At 41.9% G+C, this 27,636-nt stretch overlaps 1 protein-coding gene across 3 annotated transcripts in view; it reads left to right on the top strand.

The window, feature by feature from the left end:
• MEGF6 (multiple EGF like domains 6) overlaps positions 1-27,636 on the top strand; it is a 1,002,006-nt gene that overhangs the window by 786,448 nt on the left and 187,922 nt on the right. For all 3 annotated transcript variants that reach the window (XM_069239937.1, XM_069239938.1, XM_069239940.1), the window contains 3 exons: positions 3,784-3,909; positions 16,735-16,857; positions 18,292-18,414. In XM_069239937.1, coding sequence (XP_069096038.1) covers positions 3,784-3,909; positions 16,735-16,857; positions 18,292-18,414 — 372 coding nt within the window. The remainder of the gene's footprint in view (positions 1-3,783; positions 3,910-16,734; positions 16,858-18,291; positions 18,415-27,636) is intronic.

Below are 27,636 nucleotides of genomic sequence, written 5' to 3'. Positions count from 1 at the left end.
CACCATTAACCACCCCACGTCTCCCATCCTGGGCTTTTGTTAAAAATAACAAAGATCCGGTAGCTGCCTATTGCTCCTAGTCTGCTCCTTTATTAAGTGCTTTTGCAATATGAATAAATTAATTGTATTATTTACAGCTCCAAGTGGCATACACCTTATTGGAACAGGTAAATTAAAAAATAAAATTGCGTCTGCGTCATGATGTATGCACACACGTACAGCATCAACTGGGCTTCCATAGCATCATGAAGGGTAAGCACACATAACCACAATTGTGCTACTTTTTGGGTCCTTTTTAGGTTGAGCGTGCATGCGCTTTGACCTGTTGTAAGTAGTGTGGGCTTTTAACCAAGTCCTCCACACACCCATCAATTTCACTCATTTGTGGGCTTGTTTTAAAAAAATGCTGTGATGTCATTGGTAAACCCTTTACGTTTGTTCTGCCTTGGGGCAGTTTTGTCACCACCTTTCAGACTGACCCTATTTCATGGATAATTGCATGATTGCCGATATACTTCAGCATGGGTGAACAATTTTTTTCTGTTGTCTCTCCCCTTCGTGCTCCATGGCAGCCATGGCCCTTACAGCGCTCACACCACATACAGTGCAAACTCCATCGGGGGTATTGGACTCCATAATGCTTTGCAAGCATTCTTTTTCAAAACATTTTTGCCCATTACTCAGCCTGTGGTGGTCCTAGGACAATGGGACCACCACCAAAATGTTCAATATAATACGCCCTTTCTGTTAATGGGGACCACAGTTTTTCCCTTTCGGTTTGTACCAGGGTTTTCCAACCACAAAGTAAAAGAGAGCCACTTCAGAAATGCAGAAATTCGGTGAAACTCAAGATCACAAATCGGTTGCAAACAGTATTTTGCACTTAAATCGTGATTTGTGGGACAGGTGTAACAAAGTCGATGTAGATTCTCAGAAGTAAGCTATTTCCTTTGGATGCCAGGTGCTTAGCCCTCAATAGTGCAGTAAGCTCAGTGGCACTGAGACACCATAAGTGAGAGAAGTACCTTGCAGAACAATTTTGCCTGTTACTACCCATCGAGTAGCTTTGGGGCTCATTATCTAGCATTTCATCAGCCCATTGCTCTCCTTATATACACTGTTTGATGCAAAAAGGTTGGGTAGTTTGGTACACCTCTATGTTGCCCATTATTTCTCTCTTCTGCCTTTTCTCAAGCCTACCCATGTTTGTGTAACTGAATCTTTACCTATAGATTTGTCATAATTCATGTCACCTCCCACCACCAAGAAATCATTAGTGTTTCCTTCCTTCCTGAACTGTAATTCATTTGTTGTTATTTGGCTCAGAACCAAGTGTCCTGCAACCCAATGCTACCTAATCTGCTAGCGTGAAATCATGCTGAATATGTTTTCAAGCTGTTCCTCATTAGGCCCTGCCTCTTGTGTTATGCTTTAGATTAAGGGTGATTTTCACTAAGATATTTAAAAATGGATGTTTGAACGAGGTGCCCGTGGTTCAGGAATGGAGACTTAACTGGCTATCTCACATGTCACTAAGGGTTTTTTTCAGAGTTTGGCTGGCGGAATTCTAAGTTTGGCAGGCGGGATACTCTGTCAAAATATGACCAATATCCCGCTCACCGTTTTACTAGTGCCGTAAGCCATTATGTACTTGTAATAGTGCAGATGGAATATACACCACGTTTATGACAGCGTACCCTACCCAGCAAACCTAAAATAAGGCCATAGATGTTTGAAATATGGTTGTGTCAGTACTGATTGTGAAGAATGTGCAACCACAATGTTTCTTTTTTAAATCTTTTAACTGGTGAATGGGAATTTAGATATAGGGTCCTATTATGAGTTTGGTGGATGGGAACACCCATCAGCCAAATATCCGATGAGGGGGGCGCCGCCATGCTGGCGACCTCCTTGTCGGCCCCATTAAGACTTTCCCGCGGGGCTGACCATAGCTCAGCTGGAAAGTGCTGGCAGCATTGTTGCTGGCTCATAATAGAGCTGATGGCAATGCTGCCGCACGCAGGGGACACTAGCACCCTCAAAATGAGCACTGTCTGCAGACAGTGCTCATTTTGAGGGTGCTGTGCAGGGGGACCCTTCCACTGCACAAGCCATGGGCAGTACAGGGGCCACCCTGTGGCCCCCTGCACCTTTTCCCCACCACCCTTTTCATGATGGTGGTACTGCCATAAAAAGGCTGGTGGATAACCAGGTTGTAATCAGCAAGGCAGCACTGTGTTCAGTCCTCAGACCGCCATTCAGGCGTAATCAGGCCCATTGTGTCTATTGCCTAATCCCGCATGGGAGAAAACAGTGCAACACAAAGTGTGGAAAATAGGAGAAGTTTTGTGACCATTCCCCCAAAAAGTATTACAATCCTTTTCTGGTGATCATATTTTCAAAACCATCTTGACATCATGCCGGTCAATGGACGATCAATGCTTCATTTGATAGCCCCAAAGCCGTTCTCCCACGGTTCATTAGCTGTAGCTGTCAGCAGAGGTGTACTCTATGCCTTTGCTTCTAATTGGTAGTGATTGCCTATGACTGTCATTTTGGCTAATGCTGTCATTTTCTTTAAAGCTAATTTGTAACCCTTGCCTATGAAATGCTTACCTAATTGGCGATAAACTTGCAGAAGTCTCAGTCACTGGCAATTACTCGGGATACATTACAGCCCATCATGTTTTTTGCCCATTTTGCTTCTCCAGACAAGGATCACCCATGTGCAAATCAGACTTGGTCCTTCCAAATTAGCAACAGTCCAGCCATTTTGTGCCTCACCCCACCCAATCTTTTTCTGAATTAGCCCAGACTAGCACCATTAATAGAAACATTGGACAGCAAAGAGACAAAGGGTCATTGCCTAATAGGGGTTTGGTCTGGTGGTTGTAAGTCAACTAACGTTTGTGGGGCAAAATATTCCGTGCAGGCCCTTCTTTTTCCTTTACTGGTTTCCTTGAATTTTTTTATTCAAAATTTTGTTCAATAGAACGACAGCCCCAAGCTGGAGAATGTCTTTCTTGATAAGAAAACTAACACAATATTATTCTGGTGTTCCTGTTCTCCCTGTACCATCTTCTCGCTTCCCCATTTTTGTCTAAGATAAGGGTCTTTATTTGTTCCTCTATCCTCACATTCCCAATTCCCTTTTGTTTTCCACCTGGAAAATTGAGGATCTTTCTCCTTCTCCGACTCCATTTTTTGGGCTTTCCCGCCTTAGGATTCTTTTCCGTTGCTTTTTGTGTACTGTTCTTTCCACTTCCACTTACCACTGCAACTCCTTTGAATCAGGTCCTTCATGTCTAGTGCCAGTAGATTTAAAAAGGACCACAGAACATGTTTTTTGTTTCCTCTCTATCCCTTTTCAAATTTTATTTTTTAAGTTTATTTGTTCTTATAATTCCTTTTATCATATAAGCTTTAAGAAGTTTTTAGTTTATATATATATGTATATATATATATATATATATGTGTATATATATATATATATATATATATTCACTTTGAGGAATGGATTTTCCTCATATTGGTAACTATCTAAAATAGAGACTCACTGCTTGGGATCATCAAGCTGGTGCTCTCCATTTTAGAAATTAATTAAAAAAAAGTAGTATCCAATGTACCTGCATGTTGGGGCATTCCTAAAATGTGTCCTGTACCTAGTCCTAAAAATAAATATTGCTAGATGAGGGAATTAATCTAGAATTTCCCATTAAGTTAAGGTCTGTAAAACATAATCAATCCTTTTGAAGCTGTAATTTCTTTTTTTTCCCCAATTAGCTGTGAACTCTTGCTCTGTCAGCAATGGGGGTTGTGAACATGACTGTGTCCAGCTCACTTCTGTCCACTACCAGTGCCGGTGTCGGCAGAACTACCAGCTGAGGAGTGACGGCAAGCACTGCGATAGTAAGTAGTCACAGAAGATTCCTGTCCATTTGGCTCTTTATTATTTTTTAGCTCATTTGTGATTGTGTTCTTTTATAGGATGAGATCTTTTTCTTTCAGTCTGTATCTATGATCCCCAAACGGCCTGGGTAAGCAGAGTTCGATAGAAATAATGGCCTTTGGACGAATGGTCACAGCAGTGCTCAAATTGAGCTGGTGGTTTCAGGTGGGGCTCATTAGCACTCATTTTTGGGGCTCAGCACTTATTTTTCCTCATCAGACTTTGATCCAGAGCAAGGGAGATGGAAAAACACAAAAGGGGAAAAGAAAGAGAAAAAGAATGACAGAAAAAAACTGCGACAAAGGAAGAAAGCAGGAAAGAAAAAGAACTGGGATAGAATGAGCTAAAGAGGCAGAGTGTGATTGGTGGTGGACTAAAGAGGCGTGAGGTGGAATCAAGACTACTGAGCCTTGATATTCAGCATGCCAACCTTCAATATTATCGGCCCCCGGCTTCTGAACAAAACGTTGGGCTCGGCACTTTTTCTTTTGCAAATTTTTGGCCAGATGTAACAACACTGAAAATATTGATTTCTTAGTGTGTGAAACTCCCTTGAGTTTCATTAGCAATTCCTAGAAGGTTTCAAATAGACCTACCTCATGGATATTAATGAAGTAGGTCGCAATTTGCAACCCATTAGGAATCATAGTCATCACAGGAATGGTGTCCTGCTGGGGTCAGCATTCCACCATGTCTGTGATTGCTTTTAAATGATTAAATGAAGCATTTTTTTTTAAATCCATCCCGTAAAGGAAAACGGGATGAATTTGAAAAAGAAAAATGAAAAGATTTATTTTCATTTTTTTTAAGTAGGAAGAAGTCCCTGGGATCACTATTTGCTTTAAAAAAAATGTTTTTACAACCATTAAGAAAGAGGAAGGAGTCCCTTGGGGAGCCCTTCCCATTTGCGAATGGGTTACCACCCACTTGAAGTAGGTGGTAAAATGAGAATGTATTGCAACTGCATTCTGGTTGCAAAACATTCTTACATACCACTGCGATTCGGTATCAGGAAAGGACGTCCTGAACATTCCCCTTCCTAATACTGAATCGGTATGTATTCTCAGTTCCAAACTGCGATTTGGTAACATATTATCGAGTCTCAATTTTGGATTAATACATACCAAAATGCATTTTTCTGGTTGCAAACGGCCCGATTCTAAGAATTGGGCCATTTGCTTGATACATCTAAGGCTTAATGTGTTTTGCAGCAGTAAAAAAGGCTGGCTCAAAATAATGCATGCACCTTGCTGAAATGGTTTGCATGAACCAACCGGGTATTGTCTGTAGGTTGGCTCCTGGGAAGGTAGAGGGATCACAAATTAGGTAGCAGGATTGCTTGACTATGTGGGACTAGAGAGGTGGAATGAGGGGAGACTTGTCAGATACATGGAAATCAGAGTCAGGGGACAGACTGCATATGCAAGAAAGGGGTGAATAGAATAGCGTGTAGTTAGAAAGTGCAAGAGGAAATACCCAACAAGTAGGAATTGGGCAGGGCTCTTGGGTGAGACACACAAGGAGGATATACTGCTGCAGCAGAAGAGATGTAATAAATTACCCAAATGAACCTCTTTGGTTGGTTCACTGCAAGCACCCCGCTGATAGAATGAACAATTTGAATGGGCAATTTGATGCTTGCTTTTTCAACAAAATTATTTCAGTGGTTGATGCAGTGCTTTGTTCTCAATTCAGACAAGGCGATTGGCTTAGTCTATTAAATCTTCTGAATCGTTCAAGTTGATTGGCTCATTGTAGACATAGTGATCGTGTCATGAAACGAAAGTGGTTGTTTTTGATAGTAAGGACATCTTTAGTAGCAGTTTGCAACTTTTAACCAGAATTGAGAACTATGATGTCCCTTAAATTCACATCAGAAAGTTCTTCATACCTGGAGCATTTTGCTACTAATGCACTCAGTGGTTTGATGGTTATGGTGTGTCACCACAGAAGTTGATGAGAGTCACTTGGGTTGACTATGATGCGTGGTCCCCAAACATAGCTAAAATTATGCCGTTTTCACAACAAACATCGTCACCCTAACCTGTTTACAAAAAAGCAAATTGAATACGAGGCAAAAAAAAAATCAGATATTTTAGCCATAATGTGTATGGCCTAGAAGAGAGAAGCCTAAAAGAGAGCTATATAGGCCCAATGGCTGGGAGTTCCATTAATATGAAATGAAAAAAAAAAGTGAGCCTGTCGAGGTTCTGACACAACAAAAACACAGAGCGCCACCATTCATAAAATATGTTCAGCGTCAGTTGAGACCAAAATGCAGTATGGTAAAATCATTTTGGCCCAAATACATTGAAAGGACGAACGGGGTGGCCTGGAATGTCAATCTTCCCTCCCCACCATGTCCCGGGAGGCAAGCCGCCCCTGGCCGTGCGCTACATGCTTCTAACTTTCACAAGGGCCCTCGAGGGCAGTAGCTCATTCCGGGCCCGCCTCGAGCTCTGCAGAAAGGAAGTGAAAAATACATCTCCCGCAGAGTGGGATTTAGTCCTAGCCTCTCTTTTCATAACCTGCGCGAGCCTGAATGAATGACCACATTACTAATAACTTCAGCAGCATTTTGGAGGCGAAAGGCTAAGTACAACCAGCAATTAAAACTGTGTAAAATGACTTCCTGTTGGCAGGGAAAAATCTACTGTGAAATTATAATGAGACTTTGTGTCCTCTGAGTTTTATACAAAAAAAGTCCCCTGTCATAAATGTTTTGCCAGGGGACTTTTGCCTAATTACAACAGCTACATTCCCCCAAATATTCCAATACCTAATAGTTACTGTGGCGTTGAAGAACTGTCAAATTATTATTGTTTGCCGAACAACATTGGGGCTATTCACAAAATTAACTCACACTTGTAAGTTACCAATGCTTATTTTGAGCCAGTAGTTTCCGGTGAGTGGCACCAGCACTTATTTTTGAGGCCGGCACTTATTTTTTTGCATCCGTCATTTACTGCGAGCAAAAGACACATATTTGAAAGATGGAGGAAGAGAAATATTGAAAAGCGTCTCAAAGGGAGAAAGCATAAAGCTGTAAGAGTGGGCCGAATGGGAAAGGAGTGGTTGTGAATGGATTAAAGGGGCCCGGAATTGTGTTATGCTGTTGCTGCCCCAGTATTCTGTGCTTGCACATTTAAATGCAGCAACAACATGTTTTAATGGTGAGCTTTGGGCACTGGCATGTTTTTATTTACAAATTAAGCACTTTAAGTTACACATGTAAGTTTGCTCTTACTCTTACTTTTGAGTATGAGTACTACTTTTATCTAGTTGTAATTTACTGGCCTGATTCACAAACTGTATTTTGGAGTATGTTTTGTAATGCTACAATAGTACTACAAAACGAATTACAAAATGCTATTCACAAATTGCACTAGTAGTAAGTCCAGCACCACATATGGCCAACCACTAGTACTGCAACACCCTCTCATGGTAAATAATGGAGATCAGATTTTAAATAAAACCACATAGTAAATAAGGTTATATTAATTTAAATTACTTTAAATTGTTAAAAATATAAATACATTAAATGCAATGTTAAATATCTACAATAGGCCACATTTATTAACGATTTCTAAGATATTTTAACTACCTGTATAAAATGTAAACATTTATTTATCATTTTTTATTAGACTATAATTCAATTACTATTAATTAATGAATTCTATGTATCACTTTTAAAAAGCATTGAGGCATATTAAAACGTTTTTTTCTTTAGGTGAGAATTTATTATTTAATCTAAATTTCCGAAAATAATATTATTTTAATTTGATATAAATTTCAATCAGTTAAAAAATAAATAAAACATAACATTAATAGCATTGTAGTATTCTTTGTTTTATTCTACATATAAAAGATATACAAAATAATATGCATGAATATTTAACAACAAAAATGTTTAAATATTTTTTGAGCTATATAAGCTTTTTAAAATTTCCCTAGACTTTACCAGAGGGAGAATATGCATTGAGGGTGGAGATCGGGTGGGAATATTTAAAAAGTTTATTTAACCAACAAAATTATTAAAAATATTTTTATTTTAAAGATTTATGGAAAGTAACTCTACATATTTGTTTCTAATGTAGAACAAAATGACAAAATGGCACATTGCTACTATCTTTATTTTTGAATTTTTCTTTAATTGTTTCCAAGTCAAAAATATTGTTTTAAAGTTTAAAATAAATAATACATTTCCACCTAAATAAAACAAATATATTTTAAATGCAATTTTAATAATTATTAAACGTGATGTATAGAATATTTAAAATTAATTTAGTTATGTTTTAATAAACAAAAATGTTCCATTGATGCTTATATTTTAAAAATTACTATTAAAATATTTTATAATTCAATAATAAATATTTTATTTTTTATAATTTTTTAAGATTAAATGTATTTATATTTGTTAACAACTTTAAATAATTGAGTTTTACATTATTTCCCATATGTTTTTTTTTTTAAGTTCCTACTTCCATTTTTAGGTCGAGTTTAGTAGTGTGCAAGCGCTGCTCTTCAAAATGTTGTAATCTACTCTGTGGGATTTAACCACACCCCTCTCACACCCATCACTTTCCTTCTTTCCTGAGCCTGCCTTTCAAAATTCCCTTGATTTAGTAAGTAAATGCTTCACGTTTGTCCCGCCTTGAGGCTGTTTTTCTACGTCTTACAGACTGACCCTGTTACATTGATTATTGCATGATCCACCATATACTTTAGTGTGGGCGCACTACTTTTTTGTTTTGTCTCTCCCTTTCACGCTCCATAGCGGTCATGGCGGGTTCTTTCTTTTGTTTCTCCCCTTCGCACTCCATGGCGACCATTGAGGTATGAAGTTTCATATAGCCAAACTCGATCCTCACTCCCTTATCATGTTGCAAGAGCGCAACACTCTGACAATGCAAAGACCATGTATGTTATCGGCGCATTAATTTTGTTTTAAAAAAAACATGTTTAATATCTTTAACTTGAAATGTCACTGAAATTGATAATCATTTTTGGCTCCATCAGGATACTTAAGCGGTTGACAGCAAAGGTTTTGACATTTGTAAACCCCATGCACAATAGGTGTTAGAATCGGCTAACAAAACAGCCTCAAGATATCGCGCAGAACAATGAAAGGCAGAGTTTGCTCCGTCACAACAGGAAGTCGTGACTTGTCGCGTCAATGTGCGAGACAAATTAATGACACGCTTGTCTTTGGGAGCCAGCTTTTATCCAGATTTATGCTGTGTCTCAGTTATGTTTAACAAAAGATTAGGACATTCATTAAACAACCAATAACTTATTTTAGATAGTGCTTTATTGTGTCTTCTGCAGTTCCTAAGAGCTTTAGATAACAATTGTTATCTGTTCACATGCCCACTCATTTGTCACTGGTACTTGAATTATAGTTATTATACCCTTGAGTGACACTCAATATCCAGTTATTACCAGGGCATGATTACTAAAGAAAATAGTAGGAGAACTAGTTTCCTCAACGCAGCTCTCCCAGCACAGCGGGAGAGTCAATACTACAATATTCACTGCACTCAGGAAATTCGCCTCATAATGCTTTGCGGGGCATTCCTTTTACAAAACATTTTTGCCCATAACTCAGCATGTGGTGGTCCCAGGACAATCGGACCATCTTCAAAACATTCAGTACAACATGCTCTTTCTGTCTAGATCACCTCTGGGTTCCCATACTAGGTTGGCGGGGACCCCAAAATAATATCCTCTCCCTTCATTCATTGTCGTTTTAAGCTCTCCTATAACTGAAACGTTTGTTTTACAGGTGGGAGTAGTTTGTGTTTTAAGGGCTTTGTTTGTAATAATGTTCTAGTAGGCCTACTAGACCTGAAAATGTGTAATGCGCTACGCTCTCTAGGGGCTAAATATATGGTTTGACTGCATTACTTTCTGCCATTCTGTTTTTATTTGATTATGCGGTCTAGGGGCTGACTATATGGTTACATGACCATGGCCCTCATTCTGACCTTGGCGGGCGGCGGAGGCCGCCCGCCAAAGTCCCGCCGTCAGGTTACCGTTCCGCGGTCGAAAGACCGCGGCGGTAATTCTGACTTTCCCGCTGGGCTGGCGGGCGGTCGCCTTCAGACCGCCAGCCAGCCCAGCGGGAAAGAGGCTTCCACGATGAAGCCGGCTCGGAATCGAGCCGGCGGAGTGGAAGCTGTGCGACGGGTGCAGTTGCACCCGTCGCGTATTTCACTGTCTGCGCAGCAGACAGTGAAATACATGTAGGGGCCCTCTTACGGGGGCCCCTGCAATGCCCATGCCAGTGGCATGGGCACTGCAGGGGCCCCCAGGGGCCCCGCGACCCCCCCTACCGCCATCCGGATCTCGGCGGTCCGACCGCCGGGATCTGGATGGCGGTAGGGGGGGTCAGAATCCCCGCGGCGGTGCAGCAAGCTGCGCCGCCGCGGAGGATTCAATGGGGCCGCGGTACACTGGCGGGACCCCGCCAGTGGTGCCGGTCCGACCGCGGCTTTACCGCCGCGGTCGGAATCCCCATTGGAGCACCGCCGGCTTGTCGGCGGTGCTCCCGCGGTCCTCCGCCCTGGCGGTCAAAGACCGCCAGGGTCAGAATGAGGGCCCATGTGTCTTCCAAATGTTATTTTTGTTGTGGTGCCATCTAGAGGCTGTTCTGAGCATTCCAGTTTAATGTCAAGTGTATAAAGGAATGCACAAACACAAACTTTATTTCTGAAAAAGGGTTTTATTGCGTTTACATAATGATCCTATATGTTTTATTGATCTCTCCTTATTGCAATTAGGAGCATGATCCATGGCAACATAACATAACATAACATAACATCCTTATTACACTCTTCATATGTTTGGGTGAATCTTCTAGGAGGCCACCAGTTATGGTGTGTTCCATCTGAATGTAATGTACTGCATGTTTTTTTTTCTCTGTGAAATAATTTGTGAACGTGTGCCATTTCAAACCAACTGATTTAATCTATGTTCTCTGTAGCCACCGGACCTGGCATCTCCACACAAGTCTTCAAGCATGAATGCATGCAAGAAATGATTGTCTCACAAAATACAAGGTTATAATAGACCCTGAAATATAGGAACTAATTAAAGGGACGAGAGGAGGAAGGAAACTTGCACTTACTTTTCTAGCAGGGTTGTGGCTGTCAAACTGACCGGTTTACGGCAAGTCTTGTCAGAGGCGCACACTGTTTTCAATTCATTTCACACCCAATGTGTAGCTTATGACAAAACGTGTGGCTATCTTCTCATCCAGATTAGGTTGTTGCCCTAAGTGTCCATGCATATTATTAACACAGAGTCTGACTCGCTGAATAGATAGGGGCTTGGTGTGTCTGATCTTCCCACCTCCTCAGGCCTATAGATCCTTTTGAAGACTCGAAGTGCATCGCATTCCAGTTGTGGTTAGCCCCAACTCCCACCAGCACCCTCCTTCTGGAAGCCATATAATCCCTTCATTGTGCCAATTGTCAAATAGCTGGTTTATTGCCTCATGCAATGTCATTCTTTCTGTTCCTTGAACAAAACCAGGTCAAATTATATGAATTTCCGATTCATTGTATTTTCTTTGTGCTGTTGGATCAAGAGCACGTGCTTTCGTATCATATAATGCTGACCAGCTTGTATGTCTCATTATAATGTTGTGATCTTTTGTCAGGAGACTCATAGCTAAGGCATTGTCCCTAAATCAACTGAAACACTATAGCATCTAGTTTAACCTTCTAGATCTGTACTGGTGAGAGAGCCCCTATAAAGGATCTGCAATTTACTTGGCTCAAAACGTGCAATAGGGAAGCGCTAAAACCATTTCTTTGGAACAAGGCCCTTAAGTGAAACCAAACCAAAACACATAGGTAAAAAACATTATCATTTACAATGCCAGTAGCTCTAACAGTCACAAATGTGAGACCTATTGCATTGCAAATGCTTTATTTCTATGGGAAGGTGTTGCAGTACCAGTGGTTGGCCTTGTGTGGTGCTGGACTACTGTTTGTTTCCTTTTTAGGGTCGAGTCTGCGTTGCATGCGCTCGCGCATGCGTATCGCAGCGAGACTTTTTTGTATTTAGAAAAGGGCTCGGAGCCCTGTCAACTTCACGTCAGTGTTTTTTATTGGTTTGTGGACTTGCCTAATAAAATCTGCTTGCTTTCATTAGTCGAAGGCAGGCATAACTCATTCCTTTTCCGGTGGCTAGCCCTGCTCGAGCGCAGCGACCAAGTACAGAAAACATGCGAGGCTCGCTGTTTTCCATCGGGCTCGTGGACTTCTTTTTCTCTAATTTACGAGCGCGATCTCGGTTGTCAGAAGTCGAGCGCTTTACATAGTTAATTTAACTTTTTCGGGATATGTACATAAATGCACTTTTGCCCGATAGGTGAAAAGTCAGGTTAGGAGTTTACAACGCCATCAGCTCTAACATGAGCAAACGCGAGACCCGTTGCATTGTAAATGCTTGTTTTTGCTGAAGTACTTTAGAAGTGCATTTTGGGAAAAGCATTTTGTAGTACGTTTTCTACTTCTATTGTAGTGCTTCCAAACATACTACAAAAAATGCACTATGTGAATCAAGCCCTACAAGTGCAATATTACTCAAAAGTATACATGTACATGTTACTACTCACATAACAAAGTAGGTAGAGTCAGATGTATGAGGGTGAGTTACCACTATCAAAATGAAGCAGCATTTAGTCTAGCTCCTCACATGGCCAACCAGTGGCACTGCAACAACAAAGAATGAAGGCAGTGATCTAAAAGAGAACTCCTTAGAAAGTAATGTTAAAATAAATCAATTTATTTTGGAAATATATATCTCAAATTAATGGATTGTTAAAAAACATAATTAAATACTAAATATCGTCCTTTGATGGCATCTTAATAACCTTTCTATTCTAAAAATAAATATACTCTTTTTAAAATAATTCTTATTTTAAATTATTCATTTGCATGCCAGTTTGTAATTTTTAATGCATAATAATTAAATATCAACATTTTCCTTTAGTTATATATTTTTAAATGAATCTTTAAAAAAATAATGTTACTTTATTTTAATACATTTAAATTAATGAAAGATTTAATTAACAATTAACTTAATAGCGCAGTAGCATTTTGTATTTTCTTCTACATTAAAATAAATATATTAAATTAACATTAACATTTATCATAAACATTTTTTTCTAATTAGTTTCAAGTTTAATAAAAACACTTTTTTTTCTTTTCCCTATACTTTACTCTAGGGAGATCTCTGCCTTGGTGGCAAATATGTTTTATTTTTGGATAAATTTTTAACATTAAAATACATTTATAAATAAATACTTTAAATAATAAAATTTTATTTAACATTACTGGGGTTTTATTCTAAGTGCCTACCTCTATGTTTTTGTATGAGAGGGTATTGCAGCACCAGTGTTTGGACATTTCTGGTACGGGACATACTGCAGCTCTGAGCTGAAGTACATTTACTTCTATATTGGGTCCTTTTTCGCCAGAACTTTAGAATTGCGGGTTGTGAATACCAATGGGTTTACTCTCCTGTGGTGGGTGCATACGCTGTCCATATAGTCCTCCCTAACCGTCCCAAAACCCTTCCTTATGCCTCCCTAAACACCTCCCATTTAGCAGCAAGTATGCCCTTTTTTACAGCCACTCCCCCAGCCTCCCCCTCGTTTACTACTAAGTTGTAACCCTACATCTGTGAGAATCTCCCATTAGAAACGATAAGAGCGTTGAAGACCGAGGTTCACTCTTGTAGGTTTGTGAATTGCATTTTATAGTAACTAACTAGTACTATTATAGTACTACTTTATATACAACAAAATGTAATTTGTGAATTGGGCCCTATTTGCTTAAATACACAAACATTATTTAGCCATTTTTTGAATCAAAGTGTTTTGTACACTGCTAACTTGTATTTGTTATTTACATTTTGAACACTCCATCTGCACTAATCCCATATTTATTCTAGGTGTTTCTTTTTTTATTAAAACAATATGTATATATGTTTTCATTAGTGAAATAATTACTTTTTATAAATAAAATTAATTTGATAGAATTGAATTTGAACATAGAAACCTGTAAAAGAAGCAGTGGCAAAGCCAATAGGTTTGACCTAGGCAAGCTCACAAGGGTTTTTATTTTTCAAATTTGCAAAATATGCAGTATGCAAAAAAGCCAAAAATATAAAAATAAAGGAGTGGACCAGCAACCTAGGCACACCAGCGCTGGCACTTAAGAGCTCTCCTTTTCAGGTGGCTGTGGACATCTAAAAATGCAAAATTCCCTCAGCCACGATGCAAGGGACCCAACAGATGAGGCTACCGCTCCATTACCTCATGCTATATGCTGTGATGGGCAGAAATAAAATTTGAATGACATTTGAACAGACCAGTAATTGACGAGAGATGACTGAAAGCCCTTTCATATTTATAAATAGGTGCATGTGCTTTTATCAAGAACCAGACCTAAAGACTGTCAGCGATAGTGTTGTCATGTCTACTTTACACTGTAGTCTAATTAGTCCCTTATTACACCAGTAATGATCCGCCATTAAACATTGCTTGTGCTGCTAGTAATTATTCATCTTTGAGGCAATTATTTTACCAGTAATTATGCTAATTAACGGTTATGGTGACAGTAATGCATCAATTACTTACTAATAATCTTAACATATCTTAATTCTTCTTGTCCTCATGCCAATCTATTACTCATGAACTGATTCCCAGTGCGACACAAAAAACCTCAGAATACTGAAAAAAGAAGCCCACCCACCATAAATGTGCCAGCATTCCCAGCATTCCTCTTGACATAGCCATGTTAAATTTGAAGATTAGATCAGTCAATTTGTGAGCAAAGAATTGTTGTGAAGAGAAGTGACATGCTCAGAAAGGCGATACTTAAAGCTGTATTTTTCTTGAAAGAAAGGTGGTGGCCCTTTAAGGTTCTTACATTGTATTGACAGAATACAAGTTAATTAAGTTCCTCTCAGAGGTCTTCCAAAGTGCAATCAAGTATGTCTTATAGATGGGCCTCTTTTCATAGTTTATGAAGAGCACTTTCACCTTTTCCTTATTCTTGGATCACTCCTACATATAAAGGTTATGTCAGGTGAGGCTCATCTTTATACCCGGAGATCAAACCCAGCCAGCTCTGCCCTTACAATAGATTAAAGTAAGCTACATCTGATTGTGTAGATGATGATTAAAAGCATAAGAGAGACAAATCCCAAAATACTTCCAGAATCTAGAACCCCCACAATCTCAGTTGTACAAAATGGATTTCTTGCACCAGTTGCAAACAAAGAAAAGCACACGATACAACTGTCAATGTGTTGGGCTTACAACTGTTGGATACCTTGAACGCACACTTGAGGTATAAACCTATGTGGAAGGCACTGGGGAATATATAAAGGCATCTCTCAGCAAGGAGGTGTTAACTTGTTATAATTTCGGCTGTGAGACCAATGCTCCTGCATGGAGGGATCTGACTCCTAGAATTACGACCTGTGAGATCCCGAGTAATCCAACATTTTTATAGATGAGACTTTTGGCTTCATGGCTGGCTAAGTTATAGAGTAATCCTCATTGACTTGTATCAATATGGGTGATTTTACCATAGTAGATATCAAGCTGTACAGAGAAGCCATTAGGAAGCAAACCAATACACCCTAAAACGTGTTGATAAATAAATAAATAAATTAAATCAGCCTCAGCTAGACCTCTCCTTGTACCTGAAGAGCAGACCTAGCAAGGCCTGTCCATATAGTGGGAGCTCCACTCCATCTAAGTCTGTACTCATACAACAGATGAGTTCCAGCTGAGACAACTCAGGTTTCATTTATCAATAGACCTAATTGCACCCACAGAAAATGCAAGTTTAAGATTTCAAAGGGTTAATATAGTTCTGTTAGCATCACTTACCAAACAAAAGGAAAATAGAGGAGACTTTGAACCAGATAATTTTAAGTTGGTCAAGTGATTGTCATTGATTGTGGACTAAAGATGGAAAAGAATCATTCTCTACGTCAGCATTTATTGAGTACAACATTAAGGGCCCAATTTCGAGTCTGGAGGTCTGAAGACTGCCAGGCTCGCATTGAGGCCAGACGGCCGTGCCTGTGGTGATCCGACCACCACATTAGGACCCTGGCCGTCGGACCACCAAAACACCACTGTCACCGTCAGGATCTTTGATCCCAACGGGATGACGGCATTCGTGGTTGTAATCAGCCACAGTAGCTCTGAAGTCAGCACCGCCGTGCTGATTACCACCATGTTCTGCACCAGCCTTTTCATGGTGGTTCAACTGCTGTGAAAAGGCCGGTGGAGAACAAGTGCTAGGGGACACAGGGGGCCCGTTGCACTGCTCACAACATTGTCATGGGCAGTACAGGGGCTGCTCCTCCCTGCACCTTTGGAATACACGCTGTCTGCTTAGCAGACAGTGCTCATTCCGAGGGTGCTGGGGGGACCCCATGTGCAATGGCATTGGACTTGGCTCTAGTGGAAAACTCGTAATGGGGCTGATAGTGAGCCCGCCAGCACCATGGTGCTCTCCTCATCGGGAGTTTGCCGGTCGGGTTATTACGACCACCAAACTTGTATGCACCCCCTAAGTTTCGAAATTAAAGGAACAGTGTATTTACTCTTTTTGAAATGTATTGAAGAAGGCCTACTTTAGTTAGTTCTGGAACTGTCATTTTTACTAAAATAAATCTACAACATGCTTCCTTGCTTGCTCTACAATGAGAATGTTACCAATTAAAAATTCATTTCTTTGTCCCCATAGTGAAGGACCCATGTGCTGATCGGAATGGTGGCTGCATGCACGAATGTCACAATGATCGTGGGGTGGTCCACTGTGTGTGCCATCCGGGCTACCGGTTGACGTCAGATGGCAAGTCCTGTGAAGGTAATGCAACTCAACAACTTCCACATATATAGGGTCCAATAATTTGTGTATGCCTGACAGTAGTCTTCATTTCTTATTCGACCCAGTTCTTCAGAGTTAAGTACTATGGGGACGGGTATTCCTGAGGGCTGGGTTGGGAGGTAATATTCCATAAATGAGGCTTAAGGAGAATCTAATGCCTCTTCTTGCCTTTAGAGAATCATCCAGTCAGATACGCCTTACATAAGATGATCCATTGAAAATAAACTCAAATTATCCAAAAAGTAATAGAAAAAAAACAAATTAGTCCTCTTTAAAAAAGACTGATATGTCTTAAATGAAAAAAAAAGCTTCTTGCGATAGTTCATCTTGCTTGAGAGCACATTCTGCCTTTGCTTCATAAACTGTTTATGAAGAGGCCTCCATGCGGGCTCAGACTTGGGAAAAGTTAAGAGACAGGAATGTTCAAATAATTAGATCCACCCCAATTCAGTATGTATTTTCCTATATTTACTTTAGTTACTGTTATCAGTATTTGTAAATGTTTGGTTCAGAAAAAGGAAATTAAGACTCTGGAAATATATTTCCACGGTTCTTAGTACACTTGTTTGGTCAGAAAAGGTGCATCACGAGAGCAATATGTGTAGGCATTGCTGTGACATTGACTCCTTGCTCAAGTGTCCCTGTGTAGCGGTCGCACAAGTATTCATCTGTATTTGCTGAAGATCAATTGTATACCAAGACAGAAGTGTCCATCAATTTTACCAATATAAAGATTTTCGGGAGTTTTTAGATCTTGCTGACTGAGCTGCATAGGTAATAGGTAATATATTCCATAATTTTAAATTAGTTTGCTTCGCAGGATTTCTCAGGAAAACCCTTTGTAAGTAAGGTACACAGAATCATGGGAGACATAACATTCTCAACCTCCCCATGAGCAAATCTCATTGGTGTGCCAAGTCCACCGCTGGTCTCTTAACACTGAAATACTTCATCGGATCGGAGGGCCATAATTCATGGAACAAAGAAGTGAGTGATTGAAGTCACTCCAGGTCCCTGACAGGTTGCCATTAGATATCTTGGGCGAGTCAAGCCGTTCCATCCCCTGCATGGCTACCAAGTTCAAAACTTTTATTGAGTTGGCTTACTAGTCCTGAAAGACTGTAGACCACTGATTTTAATGTGAAGTAAGTTCATTAATTCCCTTTCCAGTGCCCCTCGTCTATGCCAGTGGTTGGCAGACCTGGTAAGCGTGCCATTCAAGGGCTAAGCTAAATGAGTTGGAAGGGCCGGAAAAGCTCAGGAAGAATTATAGAGGAGTTTTGTTTTCAACTTGGCATAAGGTCAGGTTAGCAGAAGTTCATCTCCCTGTCAGCCTTCTTGACATCAGGAGCCAAAATACCGCCGACATTTGCGCTTTGGGCATTGTTTAACAGAACGTTTCTTCTTTTTCAGATATAAATGAATGCGCGATCGGTTTGGCCATGTGTTCGCACAGCTGTCTTAACACCAGGGGCTCCTTCCAGTGTGCCTGCAGCCCTGGCTATGAACTAGGGTCTGACGGCAAGCAGTGCTACAGTGAGTATCGTGCCAGATGGGCGGGGGTGAGGATGATGGGACTTGATGCGGGCAGTGGTGGTCTGACTAGTACAAGATGCCTCTTGAAAGGTAGGGGAGGGGAAGAGTCAGTCAATGTTAGGGGACTGATGCTGTACAAGTCCTTCAGGCCGCTCAGAGGCAGTGGCCTGACATTAATTATCCTGTTGTTCCTACAAGGCCAGTCTGGAGGCTCGGGCCAGTGGAGGCTGGAGAATGATGAAGTCACAGCTAAGCTCACCTCAGTATCTTAAATGAATTAAGGTCATGTCTTATATCGTAAAATTCTTTATGTAGAAATATACTGTAGTGTTAACAATGTGAACCCACAGGAGAGCAGATCACTTTCGGCTACCTTCAAGTCTCTGTTTCTTGGTCTGAGCTGACGCTGCCAGGAACATTTTACCTTAGAGATTGGACAGATTTAAAGTCTGCTCCATAAAGAAAAATAAACGTTTCTCTCTTCCCGCTCTAGTTCTGGTTCTTAAATTCTACAAAATAAAATAGCCAGACTTAGAGAATAGTTTTGTTCCAGTATAAGCAGCTTTTGGGGTCATGGAACCTGTGGTATTTGCATCACGCAGATCTTTGCATAGTCATAGTTGTCAAGACTCATTGCATTTTATGTGTTCCACTCAGCGCAGTGAAGGCCGTGTTAAATCTGTCTTGTTCCTAAGTGACTGAGCCCTTCCTGCAAGGCTCCCCTCATTCAAATTGGCCTAAAGTAAGTCAAACATCGCATCAAAGTTATTCCTGAGCAGGACTACACTGTAGAATTTGTTTTTTTTTTCTGTGCACCAGATTCAGAAAATACAGGGATGTCCCATTGCCTATTAGAAGTGAAAACACAATTCTCTTATCCCTATTTGAGACTTTAAACATGGGGATTGGAAGTGATAAAGAGAATGCTTGAATTAATCCCAGCCACTGGTAATTACTTAAGGCTGTGTCCCAGTTCATCTTATTTTGCCCACCATGCCACCTCAGGCAGGACCCAGTCATGTGCATATCAGCTTTGGTCATGCTCCAATGGGAATAGTCAAGCCCAAAACTGCCAAGTCAGGTCCACCCAGGTCCAGCACAAACAACCCTAGACCAGTTTTGAACATCTCCAGTAGAGTGCAACTTAGTTCCAGTTGCACAGTGAGCACAAAACTGGAACACAAATTACATGACACTGAGAAAATAATAAACAAGCAATGGCAAAACCAATAGAGCTCACCTATACAAGAGCTATTCGCTTGTTAGCGTGTTTTTGCCATGTTGTACACCAGTGTGTCTTCAGTTCAGCATGGCTAAAAGTTAGTGGCTTGGAGTGTCATAGGGTGGAGTTGGAGAGCAGTGTTGTAGAGAGGATTTGTTGGAGTATAGTGTCGTAGAGTGGAGTAGGGTGAGTATAGTTTTTTAGAGCTGAATAGTTGTAGAGGGGAATAGAGTTTAGTGTCAGAGAGTGTCATAGAGTGGAGTGTTGTAAAGTGGAGTTGTGTAGAGTGGAGTGGGTGGAATAGAGTGGAGTGAGTTGGAGTGGATTGAGGTAGTCTGGTGGACTGAATTGGAGTAGAGTGGGGTGGATTGGGGTAAAGTGGTATAGATTGGGTGGAGTGGGGTGGATTGGAGTGGGTGGACTGGGTGGGGTGGATTAAAGTGGGGTGGATTTAAATGGGGTGAGGTGGATTGGATTGGATTGGGGTGCAGTGGAGTGGATTTGAGAGGGGTAGATTAGATTGGATTGCAGTGGGTGGAATTACTTGGAGTGATAGGACTAGGGTAGATTGGATTGGAATCGGGTGGTTTGGAGCATGTAGAGTGAGGTGGGTTAGAACTGACTGGAGTTGTGTGGATTAGATTTGACTGGAGTGAGATGGATTGGAGTAGGGTGGAGTGGGGTGGATTTGATCCATAGTATTGGATTGGGGTGGATTGGACCAGAGTGGGGTGGGCTCGAATAGAGTGGGGTGGATTGGACTGGTTCGGAGTGGATTGCTTTGCATTGGACTGGATTGGAGTAGGGTAGGCTGGATGGATTGATTGGAGTGGAGTGGGCTGAACAGGGGTGGGGTGGATTGGACTTGGGTAGAGTGAGGTGGAATGGAGTTTATTGGATTGGAGTGGAGTAGTGTGGGGTGGATTGGAGTGCGGGGGATAGACGGGAGTTGAGTGGGGTGGATTTGAGTGGGTGGATTGAAATGGGATGATGTGGACTGGATTGGGGTTGGGATGGACTGGAGGGGAGCGGATTAAGGTGGTTTAGAGTGGAGTGGATTGGACTGAAATGGGGGATTGGGCTGGAGTTGGTTGAAGTATGGTGAAATGGACTGGAGTGGGATGGAGTGGAGTGTTGTGAGTGGATTAGAGTGGGGTGTATTGGGTTGCGGTGGATTGGACTGGAGTGGGTTCGATTGGAATGGGGTGGAATGGATTTGAGTGGGTAGATTGGGCTGGACTGGATTGGAGTGGGGTGGATTGGTATGGGGTGAATTGGATTGGGTGGGGTGGATTGGATTGGAATGGGGTAGATTGGATTGGGCTGTATTGGATTGGTGTGGGGTGGATTGGAGTGGGGTGGATTGTGGTGGAGTGGATTAGGGTGAAATGGAATGGAGTGGGGTGGATTCGATTGGGGTGAGGCGGAATGGATTAGAATGAGGCTGATTGGAGTGGGGCAGATTGGAGAGGGGCAGATTTGAGTGGTACAAAATGGAGTGGGGCAGATTGGAGTGGGACAGATTAGAATGAGGCAGACTGGAGTGGGGCAGACTGTTTTGGATTGGGTGGGGCAGATTGTTTTGGATTGGAGTGGAGCTGATGGGTTTGGATAGGAATGGGGCAGATTAGAAAGGGGCAGATTGTTTAGGACTGAAGTGTGGAAGATTGTTTTGGATTGGAGCAGGGCAGATTGGAGTGGTGCAGATTGTTTTAGTTTGGAGTGGCGCAGATTGTTTTGACCGGACTAAGGCAGATTGTTTTTTATTGGAGTGTGGTAGATTGTTTTGGATTGGAGTGGGGCAGATTCAGTGGGGTTAATTGAGAAGATTGGAGTGTGGTGGATTGGAGTGGATTGGGTGAGATGTTTGGTTTGCAATGGGGTGGATTGGAGTGGATTGGATTGGTCTGGGGTCAATAGGATTGATTGGGGTGAATTGGATTGAGTGGAGTGAATTGGGGTGGGGTGGGGTGGGGTTGATTGTAGTGGGGCAAGTTGGATTGAAGTGGGATGGATTGGGGCGTACTGCACAATTGTGTGTAAATCATAATTGCAGAAATTACACATAAGTAAAAAACAATGATGCTTTCCAATATTTAGAACAAGTTAATCATTATCATTTGAGAACAGCGGCCATGAGCAAAAACAAAACAAAACATGAGTGCCAAGTAATCAAAGAAGACTTGGCAAAATAAAAGAAAAGTGTTAACTATAGAAAAGAAGAAACTTGTGATTGTCATCAACAGCAAACCTGACATGACTGGGCAAGTCAATGTCGTCAACTCCTCAAGCTTCCATACCCTGAAGATGCTGAGAAAGATTTTCAAATGGCTCCTAATCAGCACCGGTAAAACCATTATGCACGGCCTGCCCACAAAAAAGCTGGACTACGGAAACACTTTCTATGCCGGAACCATCAAAAAACTCACCAGGAAGCTGCAGACCATTCAGAACTCAGCAGCCAGATACACTGTCAACCTCCCACGTGTACTCACACCACACCACCCAACTCTACTGGCTCCCCATACACAAATGAGCACAATGCAAATCCAGTCCCACTTTCAAGGCACTACACTTCAGTGTCCCAGCATACCTCAACAAATGAACACCTCAATTCATCCAGACTCATACCTGCACACATCCCACTCATACAGAAAACCAGATTTGGCATTTGAACCTTCTCATACATGGCTCCTGAAGCTTTAAACGACCTCCCAAGGCACAAAAGAGTCTCCTCCTCACTTCTTGAATTCCACAAGAAGCTGAAGACCTCTTTTTTTTAGTATTCCCACTAGGCTCGAGGTTTGGCTCCGCTCACAGTTGCTCAGCGCAGGATACCCTCGGGTGTAATGCATTCTACAAATCTGCATGGCATAACACAACAAATTGCCCTTATTATGGCTGTCCAATATAGGTACAAGATGACTGTCTTAAGATCAGATTTTCAAGAGAACAACTGACAATGTTTCTTAGTTAATGGGTGTCGTTTAGATTAATTGTGTATAAATGTATCTTATAAGGAGAAACTAAATCTAGTATGGACAAACATTTCTTGGACCTGCATTGAACTCCTCTCCCCTACAGCTTATATGCAAGACTTATGTATGGCTCATGTATGGATCGAACCTTGTTGGATCTACATTGCACACCCATGTCCTATAACTTATAAGCAAGTCTTCTGTTGGCCTATACTGACCTCTCCAGTTAGCTTTGCTGCAATTCCAATTTGAGTGCCTTCAGCATGATGAGAAAACACAGCAATATGGTGTTATGGTGAAATAAAAACGAAATAAAGCCAAAATTGTAACAAGCATTGACAAAGCCAATGGGTCTCGCCTATGCAAGAGCTATTGGATTCGCCAATGTGTTTTAGCTATGTTGTACACCAGTGTGGCTGCTGTTCAGCATGGCTAAAAAATAATGATGTAGAGGAGAGTGGTGTGGGGTGTCTTAAAGTGAAGTAGAGTGTTGAAGAGTGGAGTGTCAGAGAGTGTTGTGTACTGGACTGGCATAGCTTAGAGCTACGTAGAGCAGTGTACAGTGGAGTGGCACAGAGCAGAGTGGACTGTGGTGTAGAGTGCATCGGCATAGAGTGTTGTAGAGTATAGTGGCGTAAAGTTCAGTACCGTAGTGTGCAGCTGCATGAAATGCAGTGTTCTATATTATAGCATTGCTTAGTGGAGTGCAATGGTGTAAAGTGAAGAGGTGCGGAGTGAAGTGGGGCAGGGTAGAGTAGAGTGGTGTACAGTACAGTGGAGTAGAGTACAATGGTGGTGCGGAGTACAGTGGCATAGAGTGGTGCAGAATAGAATAGAGTGCAAATGCATAGAGTAGTGTGCTTCAGATTGCACACTACTCTGAAGCACACTAGCAGTGGTGTAAAATGGAGTGATGCAGAGTAGAGTGCAGTGGTGTAGAGTTTACCCGCATGAAATGTGGTAGTGCAGAGTAGAGTGGCGTAGAGTTCAGTTGCATATAGTTTAGTGTCAGAGTGCCGTGATGTAGAGTGGCATAGAGTGCATTCACGTACAGTGCAGTGATGTAGAATGATGTTGAGTAGAGTGGCATTTTGTACAGTGGTGCAGAGTAGAGTGCAGTGGTGTAGAGTACTCTGGCATAGAGTGCAGTGGTGTGGAGTGCATTGGCATAGAATGTAGTAATACAGAGTAGGGGAGCGTAGAGTTCAGTGACGTAGATTGCAGTGTTGCAAAGTAGTGTCATAGAGTGCAGTGGTGTATAGTGGCATGGAGTGCATTGGTGTCAAGTGTAGTGGTGACAGATGGTGTTGAGTAGAGTGGCGCAGAGTGCAGTGGTATTGAGTACTGTGTAGAGCGCAGTGGTGTAGAGTACATTGGCATAGAGTGCAGTAGGGTCAAGTAGAGTGCTGCAGAAAAGAGTAGAGTGTAGGGGCATAGTGGGATGTAGGATGCATTGGAGTGGAGTGTTGCAGAGTATAGTGACATTGAGTGAAGTGGCAGGCAGTGCTGAGGCGAGATTGTAGCGGCATAGAATTAGGCGGCATACACTGCAGCATCATAAAATGCAGTGGTGAAAATTAAAGTGGAGCAGAGTAGAGTGGAGTGATGTAGTGGCATAGAGTGCAGTAATGTAGAGTAGAGTGGCATAGAATGCATTGGCATAGATTGCAAAGTTGCAAATTAGATTGTCTTAGAGTGCAGTGGCATAATGTGTAGCTTTGTAGAGTGCAATGGTTTAGAACTGAGTAGCATATAGTGCAGTGGCATACAGTGGAGGGCCACAGAGTGGAGTAGAGGCATGTAGAGTGCAGAGGCACAGAGTAGATTGTTTCAGAATAGAAGGAAGTGGCATAGAGTGGAGTGGTGCAGGATAGAGTGCAGTGGCATGGAGAAGAGTGGCCTAGTGTTAAATGGAGTATAGTGAAGTGGTGTAGAGTGCAATGGCATAGAATGCAGTCGTGCAAAGTAGATTAGAGTGACATACAGTGGGTTGGCGTAGAGTGCAGGGGCAAAGAGTTGATGGTTACAGAGCAGAGGGCATTGGCTTAGAGTGTATTGACATAGAGTGCAGTGTTGTAGAGTGTTGTAGAGTAGAGGGCATAGAGTGGAGTTGTGCATGGTAGATTCAAGCACCCTAGACTGGAGCTGTGTAGAGTGCAGTGGCAAAGAGTGCAATGGTGTAGAGCAGAGTGGCATGGAGTTCACTGGCAGAGTGTAGAGTGGTACAAAGTAGAGTGAAGCGGCATAGAGGGGAATGGTACAGAATGGAGTAGAGTGCACTGGTGTGGGGTGGTGTAAAATAGAGTGGTGCAGAGTGGAGAGCAGTGGCATGGAGTGGTGCAGAGTGGAGTGCAATGGTATAGAGGGGAGATTTCATTGTGTAGTAGCACACTGCCATTACAGACAACTCATTTTCAGTTGAAACAACCATTACATTTTCCCAGATATACAGTTTTACTAATAAATGTTTACGGTGAACAAAAATAATGTATGGAAGTGGCATCGCCTAGTGTAATGATTTGTTTTATTCATATTAAAGTATTTGTTTTCAACACACTTCAGAATGAACAAAAAATGTGCTTCATCTGTGTTCCTAATTCTGACATAGTCTGAAATACTTGCACAATTCATTTAAATGTTATTGTGTGTCAGAAAAAAACGCCTTCCTACCCCCAGTATCCAGCAAGATTGTCACATAAATCCTAGGGAGAGCCTTCAATTTGATCTCTGTCTTTGATGCACAGCAAATGTGACAAGACAAGAACAAGATGTACAGGCCTATTTACAGAAAAGAGCACTCACAAGGGGAGTTGGTGTGAAAAGGCTTTTCTCCTTGGGATGGACAAACTCACCCTGGACCGCCTAAAAAAATAAAGCCAGCAAATAGAAAGCCAGAAAATGTAAGTTACAACCCACAAAGCCAATGGTAAGCAAGAGGCAGAATGCATTCCCAGGGACGCTTTATGAATGTCCCCAGGATGTCTTTAGCAAACCGGTTAGCTGGCGTGTCTGGTAGGCTTTGACCTAAAAATTAAGAGGACACAGTCAGTGCTTTCATACACGCAGTTTATACAAGTGAAAGGGTTTTCTGATTTTGACCCATTCTCCAGATCCTGTGCACACTCATGGATGTCAATTAGGAGTAGTTGGGAGTAGCATTTGCTACCCCAGGTTCATCCTGCGGGACCCTCAGCACGGCCCTTGCAACCTTTCATCTCAAGATTAATTGATGCATTGCAGGAACAGAAGGTTAATTGGACTTGAAGAGCAATATTCACTTTCTATGATTTCTATCCTTTGTCCTCCCTTGAATCCCTCAACAAAAATAGGAGGCTATTACGTTTTGAAGAGTGGGACACAATGTCAACCCTTGCATGTCCTTGGGTGTCAGAGTATTTGTGATTTCTTTTCAGCTATCCCAGACATTTAGGTGAATCAACGTCAATGCGGTTGCTATCCCTACTTATCGGAAACCCACTATTCTTCATTCCAAAATGTTGACACCATTTCCCAGCGCGTGATGTTGCTTTATCTGGGCTGAGAGCTTTCATCACTGACCCCACCACTTAATGATGTACTGGCAGACTGTACACATGAATGAGTGACACTAACTTACAATTGAAGAATTCATAAGGTCTTGCCTAAGACAGCACACTTGTGCTGTCGCCTATGGGATATATTATATCTAATATGGGGCTTGGAGCTTGCCCATTGCTTACCATACAATGGCTTCATTGTCACTCTTATTTGCTGCTTCATATTTGGCCAGCATGTGCCAGCTTGACCTCTTCGTGTCAAGCTGGCACACGATGGCCAAATATGCGTAGACCAAGAATGAATTGTTTCATCTTGAATAGTGTCCTTCCACTGCTTACCCTGTGATTGAGCTACTATTTTGGTTTCTTCTTCCACTTCATCCCTGTTCGGCATACTTCTTCCTCATACCACCCTCTGTTTTCCATGTTGCTTCTTCCCCTCCCACACCCCCCGAGCCTATGTTGCTTCTTCCCTCCCACCCCTCTTGTCCATGTAGCTCCTCTCCCCGTTGTACGACTTGCTTCTTCCACTCCAGCTCCTACCTTTGTCTGTGTTACTTCTTCGCCCCCATTGTCCTTGTTGCTTCTACTCCCCTACCTCCTACCCTCTCACTGTCTGTGTTGCCCATATACTCCCACAATCCCTCCCATTGTCCATATTGTCCACCTCCAGTCACCATAAAAAAAACTAAGAACTATGACACGGCTGGTGCTGGATGAGTCATAGCCCTTTTTTTCTAACTTTTATCCATGCTGCACCGCTGCTGGGCTGCTCATCAACATGGCTAAAAGACATTGACAAAGCTAAGAGTTCTCCCTTACGCAAGAGCTATTGGCTTTGCTTTGTGAATGGTTGTTTTTTAATAGGACCAAGCAGACATTTGTCTTAGGGCTGGCTGTTCTTGTTTTGCAGTTCCTTGATTAACAGACCATTAAGACTGACAGTTTACTGCTCAGCGGGAGCCAACAGAGATCTGTGTCTCCCTCAGCACTCCTGTTTTGCTATCTGGAAGATACGCTGCTGTTGTGTTCCAAGGGATTATTGCATTCACTGACCATAACATCTTGACTTGATGGTTACTGGAAGATCTGCCACATCGGGATCCAAGTGATTACAGCGTTCTTTAAAAAGCAATCTCTGCATTGCTCCTAATTGAGCGATACCAAGAGAACCAATTTACAGGACCGTGTCAGTTCAGAAACGGTGGAACCAAGTGAAGCGTTCATGTCCAGCCAGTGTTCCGTTTCTGTGAAAGATGGCTGCTCTGGAAGTCCCTTGGGCCTCACTGAAGAACCACTCATAGACACACACTCACATGGAAGTCATGCAACATAGGGCAGCAAGTAAAGTTGCTGCACTGCATGAATGGGGAAGAGTAGAATAGTGCCATATCTACTAAGATGTGACATTGTTCTGCTCTCTCCCTGCACTGGCGCACTTTAGGCAGCCATGTTCCAACACAGATACCCCTGTGCCATAGCCACA

Source organism: Pleurodeles waltl, chromosome 6 (assembly GCF_031143425.1).
Source record: "Pleurodeles waltl isolate 20211129_DDA chromosome 6, aPleWal1.hap1.20221129, whole genome shotgun sequence".
Lineage (NCBI taxonomy): Eukaryota > Metazoa > Chordata > Amphibia > Caudata > Salamandridae > Pleurodeles > Pleurodeles waltl.
Note: the sequence above shows the minus strand (reverse complement) of the source record. Positions and strands in the feature narration are given on the sequence as shown.